Source organism: Petromyzon marinus, chromosome 18, assembly GCF_048934315.1.
Source record: "Petromyzon marinus isolate PM22_M1 ecotype Great Lakes invasive population chromosome 18, UKy_Petmar_22M1.pri1.0, whole genome shotgun sequence".
Lineage (NCBI taxonomy): Eukaryota > Metazoa > Chordata > Hyperoartia > Petromyzontiformes > Petromyzontidae > Petromyzon > Petromyzon marinus.
The window spans coordinates 5,088,781-5,114,921 of NC_133684.1; the positions used below are offsets into that span (position 1 = coordinate 5,088,781).

The 26,141-nt window shown below is 46.0% G+C and overlaps 1 protein-coding gene across 3 annotated transcripts in view; it reads right to left on the reverse strand.

The window, feature by feature from the left end:
* The window catches only part of TMEM131 (transmembrane protein 131), a 114,566-nt gene that overhangs the window by 85,578 nt on the left and 2,847 nt on the right, over positions 1 to 26,141 (reverse strand). For all 3 annotated transcript variants that reach the window (XM_076067816.1, XM_076067815.1, XM_076067814.1), the window contains exons 2-3: positions 19,645 to 19,709; positions 15,343 to 15,383 (exon numbers count right to left, since the gene is read on the reverse strand). In XM_076067816.1, the coding sequence (XP_075923931.1) occupies positions 15,343 to 15,383; positions 19,645 to 19,709 (106 nt within the window). The remainder of the gene's footprint in view (positions 1 to 15,342; positions 15,384 to 19,644; positions 19,710 to 26,141) is intronic.

Consider the following 26,141-nt stretch of genomic DNA (forward strand, 5'->3'; position numbering starts at 1 on the left):
CAGCCATGATCAATCCGCTGCTGGATAAAGGCCTGCCAAAGCCGTCGCCATCTCTTACGATTCTACAATCTAACAATCCACCCGGCACCTGCACGCGTGTTTCTTTCATTGCTCCATCTCCAAGGTGTACGTACTCTAGGGTCCCTTGGTTGCCACTCCGTCGTTAGACCTGACCACCGGCAAATAATCACTTCTAGCCATTAGGTGTCCTATCCAACCCCACTGACATTAAAAAAAACAACAATTGTCTTTAAACTGAGTACGTTATATAAACCTTGTTCAAATTTCAGAATCTCAGTGCAATGCGTACCGCCCCCGTGCTACTTTGCTCACTTTTAATCTTCCATTTTCTCCACCAATGACCATGTTTCCGATCCATGTCACGGAAGTTAATAGGCACGAATCACGTGATGTTAGCGAGCGCCTATTCCGTGGTGGGCAGTGATGTAGCGATGCTTCACTGCAATCCCAGTGTAGCGTAGCGTTCAGTTGCTAGTCATGTGCAACAGCGGTGGCACATGCTTTCCGAACCCGAGCCGGTTCTCCCCTTGGTTGATTTGGCCTAAAACGAATGTCCCGTGTTGCCCATCAACTTCAGCACTGGGGAGACAACAATGGACAGGAGGGTGCGCCACTGGACCCGTCGGCACCTTGCGAGTCAACAGGACACGAACAGGCGCTCGCACACACGCGCAAGTACAGCAACAACCGCTATTCGTCACTAAGCAGCGGTTATGTCACCATGGCGCTTGTGCCAGGCTATGTGCACGTTTGGGCCAGGTGAAGTGTCGAACGCCCGCTGGCAGGTCACAGAACAGACCAGGTGCCATGGGTCAACTGACTGAGATGACTTGCCGATGCACCACCTGTGCCCCCTACTGTGCCAACTTGTCCGGCAAAAACAACCCCATACTTCCTCGGTGGTGCCGGATGGTAACGCTGTGGTGGATGCGAGCGTTCCATGGGGGAAACGGCCAATTCCATTCGGCTTTTCCCCTCAAGGTGCTTGTAGGCACCACAGCGGCCAATGGGGGCTCCGGACGGGTGCGAGGGGCTGGTAACCCCTCCACCTTCAACTTAACTACCACTGAAACACGTGTTCGCGCAAGCGGACACACGCACAAGCAAGCACACACGCACGCGCGCACGCGCACATGCAAGCACACACACGCACAAAACTAAGCATGGGGATTAGTGAAAGTGGGCAAACATGAACATGGAGCATAGTAGTGCAGTCATTTTTCTTTGCTGCGATACCCTCTGCTGCCTGCATCGTGGCCCAACAATAACCTATAGCACCTGTTTTACGCGTGGAGATCGTCCATGCAGTGAAGAACTTGCTTGAAACCCGCTTAGCTTCTGAGATCAGATGATATACGATTTATCCCAGTTCAACCACTAGAAATATTTTGTTAGCTTGCACCTGCTTCTATTTAAGGGAAACTGTGACAAAAATAGCCAGCAATTATGAAGCAAATTTTGTTGAAAGCAACGTGACATTACCTCATGCAATGGTAATCTGCTGTCGATTCATCACTTACGCAAGAAGACAGATGTATTACTTGTCAAGTGACAGCTCATAGCTTGTAGTGCCTTCCAGACGTTTTCAGCATTCAAATGCATGAACCCTCCAAAACCCTCCCCTCCCTCCGGCTCACTCCTCCTGCTCCCCTAGCCACTCGCCCAGTCATTTACCCAGCCAACGAACCACCCAGCGACCCATGCACCCATCACGAACCCGCACCACCGCTCTCCCACACATTCTGCCACTCACCAACCCCACCCACTCACCCACCCACCCAACCATCCATCCACGTACTCACCTACCCAGCCACCCACCTACTCATCCCACCCCCCTATCTGCCCAACCAGTCACCCTCTCGTTCACCCGCCCACCCCCAGTCACCCAAGCAGCCTCTCACGGACCCGCTCACCCACCCCACCCACCTACAGACCCCAAACCACTTACCCACTCCCCCGTCTACCCGTTCACCGCAGAAGCAGCCATTCCACCGAAAACATACGCTACCTCAAGCAGGTCGGCGTTCATCGTCGCCCTCTTTTACTATTCAAGTAAAAATTAAAAACGGCGGGCTGCGAATGCAGAACCACGAAACTGTACGGGGTAAAATCACAAGAGATAGAGAGACACACACAGAGACAACAAGACAGGCGAGGCAGAGGTATGTGCCGCAGGATAGCAGACCATATGCCGAGGGCTCACCCAAATTCTTCATCTCTTCGTATAGAAAAAAAAACCCAGATGCCTTTTAGCATAAATATATCCAAAAACATTTATTTTTATCAATGCACCAACTTAGTTTTACGTTTAACATTGTGATGGACAGCTGCTCGGGTTATTTTTATTAAATTGGTAGCCTAGACAATACATTGCCTTGTGACATGCTTCAACACTCTCCAATGTCAAACAAACTCAGCGGTCGAGTAATTGTTAGAGGCATTCGTGTTATGCGTATGTGACGCGTACATAACACCTCCGATTAGCACGGCTGGCTACGTACGGTGCGGAAGAAGTTCAACATACGTACATGTGATTACAATGTAAAGGTGAGGAGAGGCCATGGTATTTGTTAAAGTCGTACATTATTTGAAATAAGATACTTGTGGGATTAAGAAAAGGAAGGCAAAAATGTGGAAATGTTTTTTAGCTTGAACATATGAATGCAGAACAACCAAAGGCCTATGACAGACACCAATCTACCAAGAGGACAACTGTTAACTTCCCACTTAGTGGTACTCTTTTTTATCGACCCTGGAGGGATGATGCGATCAAAAGGCTCCTGACCAAGATTTCAGCTCAAGACCCTATTTATGAGTGCGAGCCAGACTCTACTACGAACACGATTTGCATCTCGGCCAAACTAAGCCATCAGTTCAGCCTTTGAAACACGAACCATCGTCAAAATGCAGACGGTCACGACCCATGTCACATTGTCCAACGTCGATCTGATTTAGCGTAACAGATTTTGACGGCGAAATAAACAAGAATACGTCGAGCTCTCGTGCCCCACGAGCATCCGGACCGCTGCATCGGCACAGCGGCACCGGCGCACAGTCACGTCGCCTTTGGAACCGGGGATGCGCCATTAATTGCGTCCGTGCGTGTGTGCGCGCGCCCAGCACTTCACTTTGCGTGTCTCATGCCTCGCTAGGCGCTCGCACACTCCAAGGCTATGCACGCCTAAACGCACGCACAGGCTGATTGTCAATTCACCGCAGAATTGCCTGGCCCACACGCCGTGTCGGCCGTGCGACGGCCACCGTGGCGCAAGACGGCGAGCTCTCGCGTCGCACGAACGTCCGGCCGCCGCGACAATTCCCGACTGCTCTGTGACAGCGGCGTCTGGCGCGCCGTCTTGCTGCGGCAGAACTGGGACACCGCGAGAGGGCCCGAATTGTTTATATATATATTTTTTCTCCCCTTGCGCCATTAATTGCACGCTCACACAGCTCTGTACTTTGCGCATCTCACGCTTCGGTGCTAGGCATGCAGGTCTCGGTGCCAGCAACAGGCAGGCACACAGCAGAGCTTTGTGTTTTTAGGACTTTTTTTTATTGACACAGGCGACGCTAACAGGAGCTGCTGAAATTCAGGGCTGCCTAGCGGGACAATTAAAAGGGATAATTTGAGCAACCCGCAATAATGTCAGCTGACAACTTAATGTGTTCAGAATGGGCTTACTGCCCACGCAAACTGATTCGGAGTCGATGGGATGGTTTGGAAATTGTAAACAAAGAGCGCGCAACATTCACTTTTTTTTAACGCCGACTTAAGCGACTGAATTACCTGCGAGGGCTGTTACCCGATCAGGTGTAACCACCAACCACATGCACGCTTGCTCTTGGCAGCATAACAATTATACATGTAACAATGCGTCATGTCATCGCACAGAGTACATTATTATTACACTCACGCCGATGAAAATGCCTTATTTACCATTTATACAAAATACATATAAATGATACGTCAATGTTAGGGTTAGGCTAACAAAACTGTACAAACGAGACAGGAGTGGGGGGGGGAGAGAAACAATTTAAACGAGAATTGTGAGAATTAAAAAAAATACATTATTTAATCGAACGGCGACTATAAATCGTGTACATTAATTTAATCGCTGCGGGGGAGTGAATAATGTCAGTAATTAGTTCCAACATTCAGACAGAGAAGTGACAAATTTCGTGGCAACAAAAAATGAATCGAAGATCACTCGGGACAACCTAATAATGCATCCTTCTCCGTGGGCCAGGCACAGCAAACTGTGCAGACAGGACACGAGGTTTCTCTGCGCATCAGAGCGGTTTCCTGGCGGCCGCACTAGTTCTCCCTCACTCAACCGCAGAGAGGCGAAAATGTAACCGTGCGGCACGGCCGGCAGACTCAACATCCAAGCATGCGGTCAGCTCCGGCAGCGTGGCCCGCATGCGCGCATCACACACGGTGCATAGTGAAGCTGGTACCCTATCCACCATTTTATCCTGATCGTGCTGTCGGCATCGAGATTAATACATTATCTTGCATAGATCCAATCTCTAGCCACTGAGTCACGGAAGTAAATATTACAGAGCTGCCTCTGAGACCCCTTCAATTAACCTCTAGTCCGCATAGTAAGGGGGAGCACTTTCCAGCAACGCCCTGTCACGTGAGAGTAATGTTCGTACATGACAGTGAAACCAATATTTGTAATTCTCACAGCTGGAATCTGGCCAAATTAAGTGCAGAACTAAATTTAATAAGACCAGGCTGAGACCATTAACTCTCAGAACCGGCTGCCTGGATTGAAATCCATGACCTCTGCGGTTTCGGATCAGCGTTTCTGACCTCTGAACCAACTTGCCACCCCTCAAGAATTGATTACTTTTATACATACTGTTGGGAATGTAAAGGCTTCTATTGGCTACATTGGTAACATGCAACAGTTACATGAAACAGAAATATACAAATCTAGAAACATTGTCTTACACGTGCAATTCAAAGAGCGTACTCGTGAGCAAAATAACATACCGTTACACCCCGAGCACACTATTTAAAACACATTGTTTTTCAAAATAATTTATGCACGGAAAAAAAACAAGCTTTTACAAGGACTTCCTCTTCAACATGATCGAATGTACACGAATTAGAGAAGGCACTGACTTTACAAGGCGAGGACTGAAACCGCAGCAAATGCTAACAATTCCACTGGAAAACAAGCCCGGCATGACCAACAGCCACTCATTCTGCAGCTGGAGTGATGCAAGCAACAATTAACTTTTCAAGCCGCTATCTGGTATATATACAAATTTATAAAACTCAAAGTGGCAGTGTGTCCATGGCTTCTAAGACTGGGATGGAATTAGTAAGGGCTATTTTATCGTCACTGTACGAGGTGTTGTGTGATATCATTTTTTAAAATATATTTTAAAAATTTCTCAGTGTAACTTGAATTGTGCTCTTCAGCTGGGTTCCAGTCCTGAGATGATATATCCATGCAGCGACCTCGCAAAGCAGTGCCGGATGGAGCCTGGAAGTATCTCTCATAGATCTGCTCTAAAATCCCTTTGCGTCTTTTTTTTATCCACCCAACAACCCTGGATGAACTCATCTACATGCCCCACTACAGAGAAGCATTCATCATAGTGCGGTCAAATTTTCTTAGTTATAATTTAGCCAACTTAAGTACAGAAATTGAATGGGATTTTCTTTTTGTGTGTGCGGTCATTGGTGACCCAGCTGAGACCATCACCAACTCGCCGACCCTGAGAGATCCGGTTTAATCACGGGTAGCCAAAAACCCACGTTCGAACCCAGCACCTCTGCAGTGCCAGCTCAATGTGTCCGACCCACGAGCCACGAGGTCGCAGAGATGTTTTACTCTTAGCAACGCCAAGTGGGTCAGAACACGAGCAACATGCGTTCCCCACGGGGAAAAAATATATATATCATTTCTCCACTCAAGGCTTAGTATCAAAAACGCAACACTCTGCAAAGACCTTCACCGGTGAAAAAATAACGACGTAAAAACCACAGTGCAGTCGCACAACTGTTCATATGTAGGGCATCCAGGAAAGCAAATGATTACTCGTGGGCGTGCATTTCCCACGCATTGGCCTTGTAATGCGCAAACCCTTAGTGTGTATACATACGATAAATGAAGAAAGGTACTTCATTGTTTTAAATATAAAATGACCACATCTGGCAAATACGGAGCGCAGGGCTTTTACAGTGCCTCGTGTTTATAGTACCCCAATGCTCTCGTTTGGCCTCCTTCCTGCACAAGTTTTTTTTTTCCCTTCTCTCTTCGCCAGCAACTTGTTGGCGCTCGGTAAAAACCCGGTGGCTGTAAACGTGGCGTCGTTTGCCACAAACCCTTAGGCGGTGGCGGCGTTGGTGGTGGTGTGCGCTTTCAAAGTCAACAGGCAGCAAAATGTGCGCTCGCACAACCTCAAATATCTGGCGCGTTAACAAAGTGCATTCAGTTCGACGTTTCTCTAAGTGCGCACATCAATCTGATTCTCCCTCCACGGCGATTCGATGAGTTGTCACGCTCCATGTGACGTTTGATGATGATAGCGATAATGATGCTCGTTTACCCAGGAAAGCCTCACCGAGAGTCTCGCAACTCTTTTTCAAGAGGGTCTTGTCGGGAATCCAACGCAGGCCTTTCTTGCTGTGGAGGCACCAGTGTTACAACTGTGCCACCCTGGCCAGCCACCCTGCCGATTCAACAACTGATTTTGTTTACTTCTTGCCGCCTCATTAGTATCATTCGTCTTCATTTCCGTCTCATTCGTACATCTCCGTGTGCTCCATTAGCCTAACTGAAACATTAGCATATCTCGTGAATACAATTTGCATATTCATCGCGCAGTCGAGATGAGTGCGTGCTGAGATCAGGTGCAAGGTAGGGGACTGTCGCATCACGAAAGCGTGAGGGATGGTGGCAGCTTTGGGAAGGCCTTCATCCAGCAATGGAATGACCCATGGCTGAGGACGATAATTTGCATGAATGGTGAATAATCTATTCTCAAGACGTACAGTTCGATGCAGTTATCATGAGCGTAATAATGGATTCTAATAGTTGAATCGATTAACTTGTTACATGCCAATAGGAAAAAAATCGAATAGATGAATCTAATAGATACATCGATTAACTGTTACATGCCTGCTGGTGGCAAGCCATAACATGCCATTATTTAATTATGTATCAATATTAACTGGGTGGAGCGGTGGCACACAGTTAGCATACTAAACTCTACACTCAGCAGTGACCCGAATAAAATTCCCAGCCGCTGCTATCGTCGAAGGCAAGAAATATCTGACATAGTTCTTGGGCCTCCCCCCCCACTCCATCCATAAACAATGGCCCGAGTGGTGAAGCAAGAGGCCAAGCACCCCCCTTGCATGGGGACATGGAAAGTGAAGGGCCTTCATCCAACAGTGGATTTACAAAGGGGCACAACATTTTTTTTATTGTTATTCATTCACTGGCAACAACCATTACTGCCTGTGGGTTAAACACTGACGCATTTTTGCAAAACAAGACATTTCAAGGGGACATTTTATTGCAGAGCAATAGCGTAATAAATTAAGTCATAACATTTAGGAATCTCAAGCGACAGCTTGCTGGTTCAAGTCCACACAGACTGTGCGAGTGTGGTGCAACATATTTTTTAAGAGACATGCCGTTGATGTACCAAGCACAGTCCACTTTAGGAAAAATGATTTGCCGTATAAAAATGACATGAAACAAGACCAATCTGAACAAAACATGTGGAACTAACACGGTCCCCTTTTTTGTTGGGCTCGTGAATAATTCAAACACTAACACACCCCAACTCTGCATCTTGTCACAATTCACACTTAGTAAATGCACAGCCAAGGAGTGCACAAAAAATAACCTTGCTCTGTCACTTACAGAGGACGGAGGGGCCCCCTAACATAAAAAGTGGCGTGTTTGAGAAAAAACCAGGAATGGAAAACAATTCTGGAAAAGTGGGGACACGGGTTTACAGCTGTTGCATATATTATAAGAATAGGTTTTAACTTTCTGGCAATAAAACAGGTGTCAAGATGTTGAAACACCAAACTTAAACCTTTTGCAAGGAATCATGGCTGCATTAACCACATATACTTGTGGTGAACATGCAAACAAAAAAACATGCTCTGATAGTATATGCATTGTCTTTGCAACTGATTGGTCCACACCAGAGACAGCTTTCTTTAGAGCCTTGCCAGTATCAAAATATAAGAATAGCTTTTACCCTTCCTGGCAAGGGAGGTCCCATGATGTAGCCGTTGCATGGTTGCATCGCACAGCCAATTATTGCACGAGCAGCCGAAAGGACACGAGGCATCGATTTTTTAAAATAAGATTGAACCTTTCGTTCACGATATACGTATCGAGCACATGATAATAAACACATTACGACATTTCTCTCCACTATGAAGGCAGAGGACAATGGAAACATGTGCTGCACACCGTCAGCCATCTGTAAGTGGCACTAAACGAGATATTGCATTTTGACTGTGAAGTTTCCTAAATTAGTGGAATAGCCCAAAACCAAACTACCCTTGAAACAACTCTCAACCCCAGAATTGTGGTAATTTAAGCAACCAGTAAGGGAGGCGGGGGGGAAGAGGCGAGAGGGGGTTGGGGGTTGGCTGAGAAAATGGAGGGAACGTGCGTGCATGTCAAGCAATGGCTCAGCAACATTTGGACGAGTCGGCAAGCCTTGCTGGCCATATCATGTCCACCATTGGCTTGTGTGAACGCTGGACAGCGACCTCCCCTCCCCAACCTTCCCATCAGATCAAGTGGTCATATCGCCACAGGTGATCAAGACCCAGCGCTGAACTCTCTCCCTGTGAAGGCTCAAAGGACAGGGCCCGCTTCCTGTTCAATTATTTATGGGCTTGCGGGACCAGTCACCGTGATACGAAGTCGCCGGGCATGACACGGCCGCTGTTGTTACCTGTAACTGTGCACGCTGCGCCGCTGTCGATGTATCTGCATGCACATTTTGTTTGCTAATTAATTCTGTTGGGTTTTAATGATGTATGTGGTGAAATGGCTTAGGGTGCTGCCAAGCTCCTGGCCAAGAAACATAGTACAATAAAATGTGAGCCCTTTGAAAAAAACATCGCTGCAATTTGCACAAATCTATGGCTCTGCTTTTTGTTTGAAAAAAGCAGAGACATTTAAAAAAATGCAACACCTATTCACAAAACACAAATCGCTTGGAACGTTAGCGTCGTAATATTCAGGGCGTTTTATTTATTAAGCTATTACGATCACAGGCATATTAAATTGTACACGTTATTCAAATCGAAAGTTGGCCATGTCTGCAACTAATTCCTCTTCCACGTGCAAGGTTCCCATTTATAAAAACACAAAGAACCAATTTTTTTTTCTACCTCACCCCCTCCCCACCTCACGGACTCTAACCAGCCAAAGTCTGCCATTTAAAAAAACATCTCAAATCACAAAGCAGATATATTTTTTAATAGAGGAAACTTTTTTTTACAAAAACCTCTAACAGACAAAAAAACAAGTTGTCCAATGGCAGTACGGTGGTTGTGCCCTCTCATTGCCCCCTTCTGTCAGGGTCTTTCTGCCGACTTTTCTTTTAACCACCATCATCAGCCGCCACGGTCAATCCACAGCTGGACCAAGGCCTCCCCAAGTCATCGCGAGACCCTCACGACCGTGCAGCGCAACAATCATACATGCATATGAATGTGCTGTTAAACCCGCCACCACCCAACACAGCCTTTTAGTAAGGTTTGTCACGTAAACAAAAATGCCAATTCGTCACGAGTTCAGCACACCAGTGTGTTGCAGAGTAAACCAACAACACCTACAATTCGAGTACGACGTTTCGCCGGTAATTACAACCAGCATCATCAGGCGACAGCCAGAGTTAATCCGCCTCGCGCACGCGCGCTGATCTCGTTATCGCTTCATCCGAGCGGTGGAGGACATCCTCCTGGATGCGTTCCCCACCCCCTCCTCCCTTTGGCTGCCACTCCATTGTTATTCTCCACTCCGTTTTTATTCTTTCTCCACTCCATTGTTATTCTCCTACCCCCGCGGCCGTCGACCCTTCAAGCGTTTTCAGAGTCTTTTAGAGTAATTTGGCTGCTGCTATACATTTCCACATGACGATAAGCCACTTCGTTGTGCTAACATTTGTGATAGGCAGGTCGGGTTCTGAAAAAAGAGCTATATTGCTCAGTGGGCCTTACCTGGTAAAATAAAAATAAGTGTTTAGTTAAAGCGGCATGTCGAACCAGAGTCCACTTTTTTCACTTCATTAACATTTATTGCCCCAAGAATGCCTGTCTCTATAAACTTTTTTTTAGAAGGGTTTTGGAAAGAACGGTTGTTAAATGATGCCTGTATCCCTACATATATGTTATGTTCTCTAATCAAACGTGTTCTTCTGTCTGTCTCACAATGTCATTCCAAGCGTTCATCTCTCTCTGCACTTCTTCGGGCCACACTTTCTCGTTCCGTCTCCTCCAACGGTGTCCGTCACTCTTTCCTCACAGCAGTTGGGACAAAATTTTGGCATTCATTTAAACATCTCGCCAAAGGGCCGCTAAAAAAAAAAATTCAGGCCAGTAACACTCCCCGCGAAGCAACAGTACCTTTTTCTAGCCTCTGCACACCCCCCAACGAGTAGCTGCGTGGCTAAATTAAGTTTGGTGGCCTCCTGAGGGCCAACAGCACGTGGCAGCGTGTGTGCGGACATGCGCAGGACTGCAAACAAACACCCTTGTTTGAAAGTACAACACCTGGTAACAGGGCGAGCACGAGCAGGCGAATGTGACTCACAATGTGGAGGCACTTAATGGGGAGCGGTAGTGCAGCGGTTAGAGCGCTGCACTACGAATCCGAGGACCCGAGTTCAATTCCCGCTCACGGCCAACATCAGTGACGATTATATGAACCGGTCATGGGCCTCCCCTAGGGCAGCTCAGCCTTAAATGGGTACCGGCGTGATGTGTAAATGACATCGCAAGGGAGACAAAGGCGGCCGGGCGTGGTGCTGCACATACACCCACCCCCTCGTGTGCCGTGCTGGCCTTCATAGGTGTTCGCTAACAGTACTTGCCCCAACAGTCTGTTTAAGGCTATACAGAGGCTCTTTGTCTTATTAGAGGCACCAAGGTCTCTTTTGCAACCTCCCGCTAAGGATAACGCAAAGTACATAGTCACTAACGTCAACCCACCAACGCCCCGTTGTGCATCATGACGATGATCTTAACAGGCGCTCGCGAATACACAACAAACACACTCAAGAGCAGCTAAGCATGTTTAAATACTGTACGTGTAAAGCCCCTTGTCAATCTAGGGGAGGGCACCAGGGAGGCAAACCCCCTAGACCATGTGGGTCGTGGGGGTTATTTGACCACTACTTGACCACGCTGGTTAGTGCGGGTTGGTGAAGGTGGAAGTACAGACGTCAGGGCGTAGTACAGTACAACAATGGGGTTTGCAGCCCTGCTCTGTTGCCCACATCGTGGCACAAGCAGAAAGCCTATAACATCTGTTTCATGCACGAGGTGGTCGCCCATCCAAGCTTCACCCAGGCTCAGCAGGAGCCCTGCTTAGCTTCTCAGGTCTGACGAGAACGGGCACATTTCAGAGATCGGTGATTTGGTCATATGCATCAAATCCAAACGACAATACGCAATAAATAGCTTCTGGGTGCTTCTAAATATAGCCGGGTTAGGGATAGGTTTTTTTTTGCCAGCCTGCTCTTATGTCAGCCCTTGCAAGAAAACATTTCTACCACTGGGCGGGCGTTCGCATGATTTCGATTTATTTCCCAATGCCAATTTTTCACCGTCTCTGTATGCAAGAAGAGCGGATGGCAAAAGGAAATTGACCGGAAATACAGCGATCACCCTCCAGTTTGTACCTGGATCGCGTTCGACTGGGTAACCACGATGTGTACAAAAGCAGGTTTTATAGGCAGCGGGGGGGGGGGGGGATACGATGTGGGCAGATGGGAGTGCAACAAAATCCACAGTTGCACTCCACTCCTGAGCTCCTACATCTATGCTCCCCGCCTTCACCAACAAGTACTGACCCCGGTGTTATACGCTCCCACGTCTAAGCTCCTGACCCTCACCGTACCAGCGCCGGTCATTGTAAAAGCTCTTTTTCAGAAGCGACCTGGCCACAAATGATAGGGCAACGAAGTGGCTTATCATCGTGTGGAAATTTCCAGGAGCCAAATTTTCGAATCGCATGTTTCTACGTGTGGGGGGAAAACCCGGAGAAAAATCCACGCGACCACGAGGAGAGAGAACATGCAAACTCCAAATATACAGCAGCAGGCGTCAGGGTCGGGATCGAACCCACGACCTCCTGTATACCAGGCGAGGTAGTCAACATTCTGGCACCATGGCACTCTAAGTTGTCATCCCGATGTGAAGTGCTTCTCAACCGCAGTGCTCCCCTGCCGTTATTTATAACTGGTACGCCGGCCCCCAGATATTTTCTCTACCGTGAGTACATTTAATCTCAGGGCTTCTTCAAGTTAATCTTTATATATATATACATGGCATCAAGGCTTTCATCTCTGTACCAGTTCTCTCAATCAGCAGCCACCATTGCAGTATTTGCTCATTATTGACGGCACTGCTCTGAAGTGATGATTGGCCGCTTTATTACATTTGACTTTGTACTCATTTGACTTTGTACTCATGGGCCAGTGGCAGTGTCTTGCGGACACAAGATTATTTCCGTGATATTTAATGACATGATCGCATCAAGAGCAATTTCCTTTGAAAAAACCCGAAACATCAACTCACGCTTGTTCAAGATGCTTAGCATTGTATACATTAACACGCACAAGTTATTATTTCTTTGTGTTTAGTTTGTTGTCTTTCCCCCCCGCACCTCCGATTAGCATGGTTGGCTACGGACGGTGCGAAACTATTTAAACGTACATATGAACATATTTCTCCACGTCTCACCTTGCACAAGACTTGTCTCAAAAGAACTCGTGATGATAACAATAATGTACAGGGCTTTCGTCAGCGCACTGCCGGATGAAGGCCTCCCCACACCATGTCAGTGATTGGGGTTGTTTGATCATACCTGACCACGCTGGTCAGTGTGGTCTGACAGAGGCCAGGGTGCTTCAGGAACTGGTTCAGATATCACTCGCCACTGATGTTAGCCATGGTCGGTTAATTGTGCAGTGCGTTTGACTGAATTCAAAACAAAACGAAATAATGAATCGAAAGGAATGCGAATGCAGGTTAAAATAACACCCGAGTAGAAATGGGAGGGGCATATTTATTATTTATGGTAATTATTGAAACCTGCAAAGCGCACAGTATTTACACATTCCTGAAGAAGAGGGAGAACGACTCAGAGGTGCAAAGAACCACAGACAAGTAGCGCCAAATTTCCCCAAAGCTCTGCGGTCCTCTATTTATTCAAGTGTCATCGACCGATTAAAGAGTAGTGTTTACATGGCGGGGGGAAACTGGAGCACCTGGAGAAATCTTGTGTGTCCGGGGGTGGGGGGGGTCCAACATTTTACTGAACCGCCTTCCCCTGGCGAGTTCGGGCATGACACCTCGACGCCGACGCAAAGAGTGTTTCACAACGATAGCATGATCCACAAACCCACACCTCCACAGTGCTGGATCACAGGTGAGATACCACCATCACCTGGCTAAGGATTTTAACATCTATTACGCTTGCTTTCCCAGGAAATCCTCACCGAGAATCGAAACTCTTATTCACATGCTTCCTGCCAATTTTCAGTGTTGCATAGTCGCGGGGTGACAACGCAATGTGAAATTCCGCTCTAGTAAATTGCAGGTTATCTTTTTCCAGCATTGGGATGTTTGTCTTATGTCAGTTACATTTTTTTTTTAGCTATGGAAGGTAACCGGAGAACCCCGGGGGGAGAAAATAAGAATCAACCAATACAGAACAGTGGGAGAACACAGCAGGCCCTTCCCTGCTGTGAGGTACAAGCGTAACCCCACCGTGACCATTGCTGCCACCCAATAATATTATTGATGCGTGTTGATAAGGGGAGGTATTTATTCATGCATATGGACAGAGCACCGCATTCCCTGTAGCAATAAGCTGAGGTACCCTCTAGTCCATTTAACAGCAAAGCCAAAGTCTATTAATAAACAACAGGTTCAGCTGAAAAGAACCAGGCGCAAAAAAATATTGTCGCCATTCTAATCAGCATCTATCGTGGCCGCAATCATCACACAGGGGGTTTAGATAAAATTAACTATCCAGTGAGTTTAAAATGAACGCGTGTCCTGACTTCAACCAAAAATTTACTGTTCGCCGGCAGGCTAGCTTCTCCTATGGGCCTTGCGAGGGAGAGACAGCTAACACACTTTTGGAAATCCCTCGAGCCATTCACGAAGTTGCTTTTCCAGACGAGGCAAAAAACGCACAGCAGTCAAAAGCAAAACACGCGCAGCCTGTAGCTGAACACACCGTACAGTGTAAAGAGGATTTTTTGTTTGTTTTTAAACACACTCCAAAGACAACGTGGCATGTAAAATGCCTTATATGGTCAAGAGGCAACGTTCAAGTCAGACATAAATCAGAACGCACGAGGTTAAATATAGAACGCACAGCACTCCTCCCCCCGGCTAAACCATACAGCTTCCAGGGCCCATCAAGAATACAACAAAACACTTCGGGCGGATATTTTGTTTACCACAGAGGTCATTTTCTTTTTTTAATCATCCCACCGCATGCTGCAGTGGACAGCAAAGCAATGCATGCCCGAGCCTCGTTCTGACTGGACGATCGGACGCCCGTGCTTCAGTGATATTCACACCCCGCCGAGCCAAACACTGCCTTTCAGGCAAAGCAATTGTTCACACGTCAACTGCGAACAAGTAAAGAGCCAACTAAAAATCTAGGTAAAATCCATGCATGCACATGGATTGTGTAAGGCTTTTCAACGTGCTTTTTTTGTCTTGGGAAGTACAGTACTGAATCAGCGGCAGAGAAGCTGTCGGCGCAAAAATACATACCTGCATAAGCGCAAATAGTCCCTTTTGCTGTGGTTCGTGTCACTACGTTTTAGGCAACCGATTGATAAATTTGGCCAAGTTTCAATCGGGTGGCTTCCTAAGAGCAACGCAAATTTATTCTGAAGTTTGGCTCATATAAGAGTTATCATGCTGGAAACCATTTAAAAAATTAGTGCTCAAATGGTTTATTTACATTAAACCTTAAGTCTTTGGTTTTGCCACCCCAAGTTTACCTTTTTTTAAACTGTCGCACAAAGACACAAAAAAGAAACGCAACAACACACACTGCCAGGTCTCACCTTCTGTGCGTGGAGAGAGAAATTTTCTGGGCAGACATCGCCTACATGGGGGAAGAGGAAGGACACAAGGATAATAATCATTTGATGTGGGGAACATCAGCAAAGCATTACATTGATGTTGAAAGCTGAACTTTTCGAAGGTAAATGGGCGGCCCTGAGGTCAGAATCCTGAGCCAGCACTGCTGAGATCCTGGGTTCAAATATATCCTTCACCCGCACCTCCAATTAGCATGGTTGTCTACGTACGGTGCGAAAGACGTTCCAATACCGATACCACTAAGTGACGGTGACGTAACCACGGCGCCTGTGCCAAGCCAGGTGGAATTTGAGGCCACGTGAAGTGTTGAAGGCTCGCTGACAGGAGGACACGGGACAGAACCCAGGTACCCCCTGCTGTGCCAACTTGCTGCATTTTATCCACCCGGTGCTCCACTCGTTGTTGTCAGTATCACTCCTTTGCCCTCAGTTGTTGTTGGGAGGGCGACTGCCTCCAACTGCCCAGGAGCGTCCTTTACGAGCCGCTTTCACAGGTGGAGGTGGAAAAAGACGTACCACATACATACATACAAAGGTATCCGTGATTAAACGGTGGTCTCCAGTTCAGCGAGGTGACGCTTTCGGCCTGATCATCAAAGATGGCGTGGAATATTTTTGTTCACTCAGCTTTTGCCTATTCCATGAGATGAACACCGCATGAAAGGTATATACTGTAAATGTGTGCCACTAGTGTAGACAATAAAAAATCCCTGCGGATGTCAACTGCGGACATCGTTGTCATAGATTCAGCCAGAGCCGTTTCCTCACACAGGGTGTACACCACGAGCTGTAAGAGGTCTGAACTAAAATGTATCCATCTCATGACATGTTGTGTATTGCATAACTTGAAACAAAAAGTTACAAAATATAACTTTTAGTCAGGGAGAGGACAATAATAATTGAATTATCAATAGAAGCTGCATAATGTGCCAAAAATCTAAACTAATCACAGAAATGTGTTGGAAAGAACAACCTAAAACACATTTGGAACATATTCAGCAAAAGCTGTACATGTTAATTTAACATCTGCATGTAATGGTTCAAAATGTACTCAGTAACTTTGCTTAATGAGTAAAACTTGATGGAAACTTCCAATCTGGTGCAAGGGGTTCATGACACAGGTTGTACACACACACACCTGTGAAACCAGGAAACTGGACGTTTTATTTTCACAGGAAATAAGATGTTGGTGGCTTTATAAAGATCGCAGTGCTAGGACAGTGGCAACTTTACTAAGAAAACCAATTTTGTTATGAGCTCTTCCAACAGCCTCTTCCACTGCCAAGTGGTGGCATCACTCCACTCCCAGCGGTTCGTTTTTTTAACAAAAAAAAATCTTCATTCTGACAAGTAACGTTTACAACACTTTAATGGAAACACACCCAGCGATGGGTAGTGGCAGAGTCCGTGAAAAAGCTTACGCTGTTATGGGGCAAGAGTTTTCATGGTGTAGGTGAAAAGGTCAAGTTACCGCCAGCTGTCGGGCCCCCCCCCCCCTTTCTGCAGCTATCACTTATCAGGGGTGCACGGCAGATGACACAACCCCACCGCCACATCTGGTTCCCTAGAGCGTGCAGTTAAATGCCCAGGCAGTATCACGTCACAGCAGGCACGCCAGCCACGGCGGCGGAAGCCTGGTGGATCACCCAAGATTTTGCGCAACTCCCAAACCTGCAAGGCTGCGAGGTGGGCTGGAGGTGACAGCACAGAAAATAGGTTCCTGCACCAATGAGCGTAGACCTTTTTAGAGTGCCATCTTCTTCTACGCTAAGGGTTCCCCAGGTCCTTCGGTTTCCTTCCACGTGCCAAGGTAAAGGTGCAAAGCTGCAAATTCTTGCTCACACTGCCACTGCCAAAAGGGCCTCAACCAGATCTAGACAGCCTCTCAAGAAGTTATTTAGCCTCCTCTTCCAACGTTGGCCAGATGCACTAGAAGAGATGGGGGTACCCACTCTTTGCCGCCCCCCCCCCCCCCCATGCAAATCCCTTGCTGGATAAATCAATTACATTAGAGTAGAAAAAAAACATTTTCACATATAAACAGGGTGATGGTTTGGACAATGGCCCTTCATCATAGCACAACTCATCACGCATGTGCACCACTACCAACAAAGTACCAAATATATATTTTTAAATGTTTATTTTACGGCAGGTACTTCCTAACCAGCGCCTGCTGTGCAACTAATGAAGCGCAACAGTAACTCGGATACTCTCTTTCACTGTTGAATATTTAATTGCGTGTGAAGTCTGCATAACCTTGTACAGTAAAGTGAACTGAAAGGAATATTTTTTCACTTAATTTGTGCCGATGCTTGCAATTGCTTGATTTGCCGTTCGTTACGCTGAGAAATATGTTGTAACTGCAGACTTTTTGGTTTTATAATCGTCTACAGCCGACGTGGCCAGGTCTGCCACAACCCTCCATACAGCTTTCCTTTCTTTGGATTCACCAACATCTTTCCTGAGCCAGCGTCACCACTTCGTTCAAAGTCACTCCCTTCTAGACCCCCGAGCCCCGCATCGATACACCTGATTGTCCCGTCTTCCCCTCTATTCTTCTTCACCTGCTGTGGGCAGCGGCGTCAAGTACGAGACCCTATCCAGGTTCCTTCCTGCAACGTGTCCGAGAATCAGCGTTGTCTTCTTTCCTTCACTTTGTCCCAACAACCCCGGCTTGCTCGACTAATAACGTGGAGCCCCGGTCTAGAGACTAGCCAGAGCTTCAATTGAAACGCGTAAAACACACACAACAACTCTGTGTACTCAAAAGCAAATGGGTACATATATGAGTGTGTGCGGTGGTGTATCCATGTGTCAGTGTACAGATTAAACAATATAAAATGATTACCCAATATCTGTGTTGTGTGTACTCTGCTGCACAGTAGATAGTTATGGCTATCGGTCCGAGGTACGCTGTTCCCGATACCAGCCCACTACCCCCCCCTACACACACACCTATGATCCCCCTCCCAGTCACGCCACACCTCACCGCCATCCTTCACCCCTATCACCTCTCCCCCATCCCAACTCCCACACCCCCCACGCCATTCCTCACCCATCCCTCTGCCATCCCCCAATACTAACATATTACTGCATGCACATTTACATCACAATTACACATTTTACACAATATACACAACTGAACATTTTCTCCTGCATTGTATTACATATTTCACTTTACTGAACATTCTAAATTATGTAATTTTATTTTGTCTGCTAGATTCTTGCAATAGCAATACATACTTAGCCGGTATTTCCGGTATTGCTGTGAATACATATACAAACCGACTATCCGGGATTTTATTGAATATTCATTGTTCATTCTCGACAGTCTCAAAAATATGTGATGCATTGCCGGATGTGTGTGGTTTAGCCATTGAGTGTCTCACACACACACAAACAAGGCGCCTAAATGTGAACGTTTAACCAATTAACCTTGCTCAAACCTCGTAACACGTGCCTACACAATAACCAACAAAGGTGACCTCACTTAAAAGGCATCTGGAACTTAGTTACACGTACTGTACATACTGTGACACGTGTGGAATGGAGATCATTTAGCCAAATACAGTTGGAAGGGAGTGGAATGAGTGTGCACACATTAAGGCTGGCACACAGCACACAAGGAATGGTTTGGCCAGAACCACTCCCAGCCACTTCTGGTGTCCCCGAATGATATTTGCACACCGCGCCAGGTACTCATATATGGCTCATTCGACCTATGGGAGGCCCAGAGGAGGTTCATATTCGAATTGGCAAAGCTTCGCAGGAGCTAGAAATGAACACGGGTCCATCAGTCTTTTGTCACAACCTGGTATAATACTGTGCTAACCACCGCACTAAATCTCTCCAATAACAAAACGCACACACGGCAAGCCACATGCATGTGCACAAGATAAAGGTGCAGTCAGACTATTGCATGCTCAAGCCACTACTGGCAGAAGGGCCTTTACTAGAAGAAGCTCTTGGGACACTTCAATAAGAGGGTTTCTGGCCTTCTCTTCCACACTGGCCAGACGTCTTGGAAGAGGTGGGCATATACCCACAATTTAACCCACCACACGCAGCCAAGCCAATCAACTGTGGCCTATGCATTTATACTGCAGGGTGGTCAGAGGTAGCGGGTTGGAAAGCAGGTGTTAAGAAACTTGCACCTTTGTTGCTTCAACTGCTGAGCTGGGAGATGGAATTAAACAGATGACCACTTCCAGTCTGCTCACCATCGTGAACATCCCGTGTAGAGCTGATAGTGTATTTTGCACTCACCTCGAGTATTCCCCCTCCTTCCCGTAGCGGCCAAGTCTCGAGTACTCCCTCGGCCTGTGCTGATGCTGTCACGGAGGAAAACGCACACGCACGCACGCGCGCGCGCGCGTGCACACACACACACACAGAGACACACACCCCAGGCAAATGCCATTAGGAGGAGCCCATTCCTGTCCGGATAAAGAAGTCCGGCCAGATGCCACTTCCCAACAAAGAAAATAGCGAGCACTCTGAAAGAAACAAAAAAAATACACTCAAAAATAAAAAAAGAATTGGCCATCGCAACGTCGCACAGGGTCTCAGAGGAAGCGTGATTTGCCAGGCCAAACAATACCCATCCACCTCTCCCTGTCTTAATACCTGGGGACTTGTCTCAAAATGATAGAGGGAGTTGAGGTTTTGTTTTTAGATATAACAATTACAATGGGAGATGTTAAATACCCCGTATGCCTCCTACACTCTGGCCAAACGTGTCAATGACATTCACTTTGGGTCATTTGCTTATCCAGGAAAGCCTCAGGACACTGACCCGCTCTCATTCAGGACGGTCCTTCACTGAGATCTTGACCCACCGGGCAACTCAAAGAATGAAAAAATCCCCGTTGGGAATCGTAAGCACATAGCAAACAATCGAATGGCTTTCCTGGATGAGAGATTTGCACAACACTCCCGTGGCGATTGGCGAATATACAATTTTAAGGGGTGTCTTGCATGTGGAAGGAAACCGGAAAACAGCACAAAGATGGGGTTCACAAGCTTTTTCTTGCTGTACTGCAAGAGGAGTCTCTTGGCCTCCACACAGCCCAGTGGATTTGACCAGATTCAGAAACCTCTCCATGGTCCAATTGCCTCCAAAGCAACTGAATCACAGGCGTGTGGTGCACCATGCCCAGTTAAAAATGTGTCCAAAGAAATAACCCACAATCGTAAAATCTGACAATAGCGGCCGCATCGTAAATAACGTATACACACATATTGTTGGAATTTCAAACTTACCGAGTATCAACTCCAAACCCTCTTTGAGGAGAATTCTTCTTGAGATACATGATATCCATTGCCAGGAGGCAGCAATAAATAAATTATTATGAAATGTACGTGTGACGCTTTGGGTGTTATCCCCTGAAACGCAAAGGAGTTTCTCCAAGCCTTATGGGTTTCCTCCCAAAAAGGCAAACATTCCCACGGAGGACCTTCGTAGAAGTAAATGTGAGACTTGGTCTGACTTTCGTGGGTAAAGTGCATGAGAATAAGAAAAAAATAATAACATAAATGTGGTCGTGGAGGGGTGGCCCAGTGACGAGCACACCTACGCTATGAACCTGCCAACCCAAGTTCGATTTCAGGCTAAGAACATCAGTGTTGAGCGACATCTGAACCAGTCCCAACCCCTCCCCCATGTTTATGAACCCACACGAACCAGCGCTAAAACGCGCGCTCAATACCACTCCCAATGACCAAAAGGGCATACACAGGGGGCCTTCAACCAGTGCTGGATAAGCCAAGGGCTGGAAAATACTTAATTATTGCAAAAATAATAACATTGAGTATTCCTTCCATCAGATCTACATAAAACAGAGGTATATAAAAGCATAAAAAACGTAATATTATTTCAAATATGCATATATATTAAATAAACATTGTAAGGCGTCATATAATTGGAATGCCTACATGGGCATTTAAAGCAGAATTACAAGATGAATATGGGAGAGAAAAAAACACAACTCAGAAAACTTCTTGCTGAGCAATGCTCTGCTATGAGACTAAGGCTTTTATCATCGGCTTTCCACATCCCATTGGCTGTCTGAGGCACAGCACCACTTTCTAGCCAGCACATACATCTTTATAATGCTGTAGTTGAGTGCATTCACAGGAACAGCAGCAATCTTTCTTGGCAAAAATAAAATGTAAGAGAAGAGGGCTGAAGCATTGCTCTGTGTTTATTTAAGACTGAAAGTAGGATTCTTTACAAAGTGGGCACATTGATCACAGCTAAATGAGATTCAGTATATAATAATCTCAATAAAAGATTTATAGGTAATTAATAGATTTGGATGTTTGTCCAAAATTGAGCGTTTTTGCCTGTGGATGGAACGGAGAAAGCTGTGGAAATTCCCCATATGCCTATGACAGCGACCAGCCTACTCCGGAGGATATATACCGTGGACTTCCCAGATAGGCATGGCACCAGCAGGTACGACTTTATTTTCTTTACCAACCTCAGAGAGAAGATGATGATGATGATGATGGAGTTGAGTCAACCCTACTTATTTCAATACAACATCGCACAATCCTACATCAGCTTGAAATTATCTTACAAACATTGCCCAGTTAAAATCTTTGCTATTCGACCCTTAGAAAAAAAACCCTTTGCATAATATTCTGAGAATTAGGATCTTGCTTCACTCTACCAACAACGTGACGTGTCAACGGTCCATTGGTGGCAATTCAGGCATGGTGTCACTCAATGTGCACATGGAAAAGTGAAGCTTAAGTTTTTCTTGGATCGCACCCTTCTCTCAATTTGTTACGTTTGGTGAAAGAGTCAACAGCTGAGAATCTAATTCTACTCTGTTCGTATTTCCATGTTGGTCAGAGGATCCCAACCTCTCCTTCTCTGCATCTATGCCACTACACGATGTGTATTGACTGAAATGCATTTTACAACCAGTGAATATTAAGGGATCATCCTTAAACTTGCAATGCTTCAATTTAACGGAAAATTAAATAAAGCCAGGAGGCGTGATCTTGAAAATAACAAACCAGAATATTAGGTGGCACTCTTGTTTGCATTTTGCTGATTCACTGTATGACCTGCCGATACTTTTAACTTTTCATTCAAGTTCACAGCTCGTGCTGACCTCAGTGTTAGCGTCATCAACAAAAACACTCTACCTTATCAGTGGGCACAAACGATTCAAGTTGGGGCGCCCTGCAAGGTAAGGGAATAAACAGCTCACGATCATCATCAGCCATGATCAACCCACTGCTCCATGAAGGCCTCCCCTAGCCGTTACCATCTGTCATAGTCCTGTGATGTAGCAATTCACCGAGCAGCTCCACATGAGCCGATTACAGCGCTACATCTCTGCGGCGGACACTCCTTTGGCTGCCACTCCAACGTTTGTCTCGACCGCCCTTCTCGTAACATGTCCTGCCAAAGCCCACTTCTTCTTCTTAGCAGTTTGCCGTCTTTTACTCATACAAGTAATCCTCTTTCTGTCTCTCATTTTTATTCCAAATATGCTTCTCTCCATTCTTATTTGTTCACGTATTAGCGTTTGCTCTGTTTTCTCTCTTAAGGTCCATGTTTTAGATCGATGTCACGGTGAGTATTATGCCCTGATTAAAAACTTTTCTTCATTAAGCAGATTGAGATGTTGATTTTCATTATCAAGTTAAGCCAAAGAAAAGCATTCCAATCCACCCAAAACAAAAATCTACATTCAAATAGCATGACAAATAACGGTGCCACTGGACAGCAGGGCTGGTTACAAGAAGCACCGCATGTCGCATGTCGTAACAAGCTTGCGCTGCCAGATATGCCCAGTCACCACCGCGGCCAAAAAGGCCAATGCAAAAGTCACCACGGCAAGTGTGTTAAATCCCACAAAGTGTACACTGCGTACACTTGGAGTAAATTTACTGCATTATGTTGGCCCATGCTTTATGATGCAGATTTCTCTCTTAAATGAGTGATTTAATTATGTTGCGTTTTTAATCGCCACTCGCCAACACGTGCTATAGCGGATACATTATGTAACGCTACAGCAGTTAAGAGTCCAAGCACATTATTGTTCAAAGGCAGCCTCTTACCTCTGGACTAATTAAGACTAAACCAACACAACACAGCCATCAAAGCTTGAACACGCTGAACGGCAACGCTGCAGCATTTTCCATTGTAAATCCTCCAACATACGCTGGCAAGTAACACTTATTGTTTGGCAGGAAACAAGTGCAGGCCAAAAGCCCCAATTTTCCTATAAGTTTAAGAGGCTGAAGAGAGGTTCGTCAGTGGGTCAAATTTGCCAGGAAGTTGTGAGAACCGAACAGCTAAACTTAACACTTACCAACATTATTGGTGAATAAAAATTGCCCTTTAAATGTGTATGGTATTTGGTGAAGGGTTTACAGACAGCCCTTCACCCTTCACAACTTACATCCCCCCTTTGTAAATCCATTATTGGTCAGGATGGAATCCCTTCCCCCTGTTGGTCCATGGGGGCTCATGTGACCATACTTTACCACACTGGTTAATACAGGTGGTAAAGGGGTGGCTCCAAACTGGTTCATATATCACTCACCACTGATGATAGCTGTGGCCAGGAATCCAATTCAGGTTGCCAGGTTCAGAGCAGAGCGCTTGAACAACTGTCCACTGTGCCACCAATTTCCCCAAAAACCGTAACTGAATGGACTCCATAATGGTGACTTGATGGAATCCATCAAGTGCAGCTAATTTTGAATTAATATTTAACACAACTGACTGCAAAGAATGTAAACAGTAATAATCCAGTCCTTTGTCAATCCACTGCTGGATTAAGCCCTCTCCTAGACATGTTGGTCATGGCGTTTGTTTGAGGATATATTCCAGGCTGGTCAGGGTGGGTTGTTGAAAGGTAAAGGGGGGACAGAACCACATCAGATATAATTCCCCACTGGTATTGGTCATGGCTGGGAAAACAACGTGGGTTGAAACCCCTCCACACCCCCTTAGCCTCCTAATGAGTAATTAATAAACGCACCACCGTACTACGTGATATGGCAGTGTATGAGTTGTTTCTCTTGGCACCTCAAGCCCTACTCCTGATTAAACTCTCACCCCTGTCACTATTGGCGTCTCAAAGGCCCTCACCTGCATAAAAAAAAACATCAACATAAATATCGATTATTCTTTGGGTCTTTCGGTAAAGTCACGTAGATAGGTTCAAAGAAGATAACAAAAAAATTACCAAAAACAACGACGTTTCGATCGCAACACAAGCGTTCGTCATCAGGAAGAAAAAAGAGGGGAAAAGCTGCTGAGGCAGGCTGTTTTAAAGGTTTAAAATGGGTGTAGCCTAAGGGTCATAAACGAAGTGGGCGGGGCTAGCGATGTTAATGTGAGAAATTAGCATGTTCATGGGAGATGGCAGAGAAGCCACCTCGCTCGCCGAGCTCGACGTTGCTGCTCTGCGATCTCCCATTACATTCTAATCTCACATTAACATAGCCACCTTCGCACCCTCGTCATGGAGGTCGCTCTCCGATCTTACATTAACATGCTAATTTCTTACATTAACATAACTAGCCCCACCCACTTCGTTTATGACCCTTGGGCTACACCCATTTTAAACCTTTAAAACAGCCTGCCTCAGCAACTTTCTCCCTCTTTTTTCTTCCTGATGACGAACGCTTGTGTTGTGATCGAAACGTCGTAGTTTTTGGTAATTTTTTTGTTATTTTCGTTGAACCTATCTACGTGACTTTACCGAAAGACCCAAGAATATGAATTCGTGCCGTGCACAAAAGCTTTAAGTCAAGATTTAAATATCGATGATCAATTCCTTCCTTGGAGTGATGTAAGTGTATGCTGAGAAATTATGGACCGTCCTGGAGACTTGTGAAAAGAACAAAAAAATGATGCACACCAATATTTCAATGCATGACACACGGCTGTAAATTAATCAAAGATGACATGTGATGGCGATTTTTACCCGCTCATAAGTGAATTGTGTCCAGGTTCTCCGGTCTCCTGTCCCACAAAGCCAAATGCACATAAATCGAATTGGCAAAACATCCTGATGTAGCAGAACTGTCCTCATCAAATCATCTTGTGGATTTCTTTGGTAAATATTTAGCATTATAAGTGACTGAAACTCTGTCATATGTACAATACCCACAACGTAACGCTTAACACGACAGATAACTATGGGAGTTGCAATGCATGGACTTCTAACAATCCTAAGGATCAAGATACACGTGAAGCCTGCAGCAACTCCCAAGCGATGTAATTTACCACAACACTAAGCAAATTAGTTGCATCTTGAGTCGAACCATGACTATTCATAAAATCGGCAAAGGGGTGATTCATCACACCTCTACAGACAGCTCAAAATTGCTATGCCTTGTCTGAAAAATCGCTTCCATCCTCCTTTTGCTACTGCTGTGGCAAGGACGTCAAGTGATCTCATCTCCACTAAATCTCCCTTCTGCTCCAGCAATAAAACCCAGAGGCAAAAATTTGCGACCCCATTTCATGACGTTCAGTCATCGATTTGTTGAACCTGACCCTAAAACTGTGCTCGTATCTCTGTACACAATAACCAAAGTTTAAATGGTTAAATGATATTAATCAATGTCAGCCCTTTGTCCGAACGCAGCTGAATGAAGGCCTTCCCATGCTCTTCGGGTCATGGGGCTATTCGGACACAGTGCATGGTTGGTAAAGGACAGGCCAGGAATGACTCAGATATCAGTGGCCACTGACGTGAGCTCTGGCAGGGAATAGCGAGAAGTTA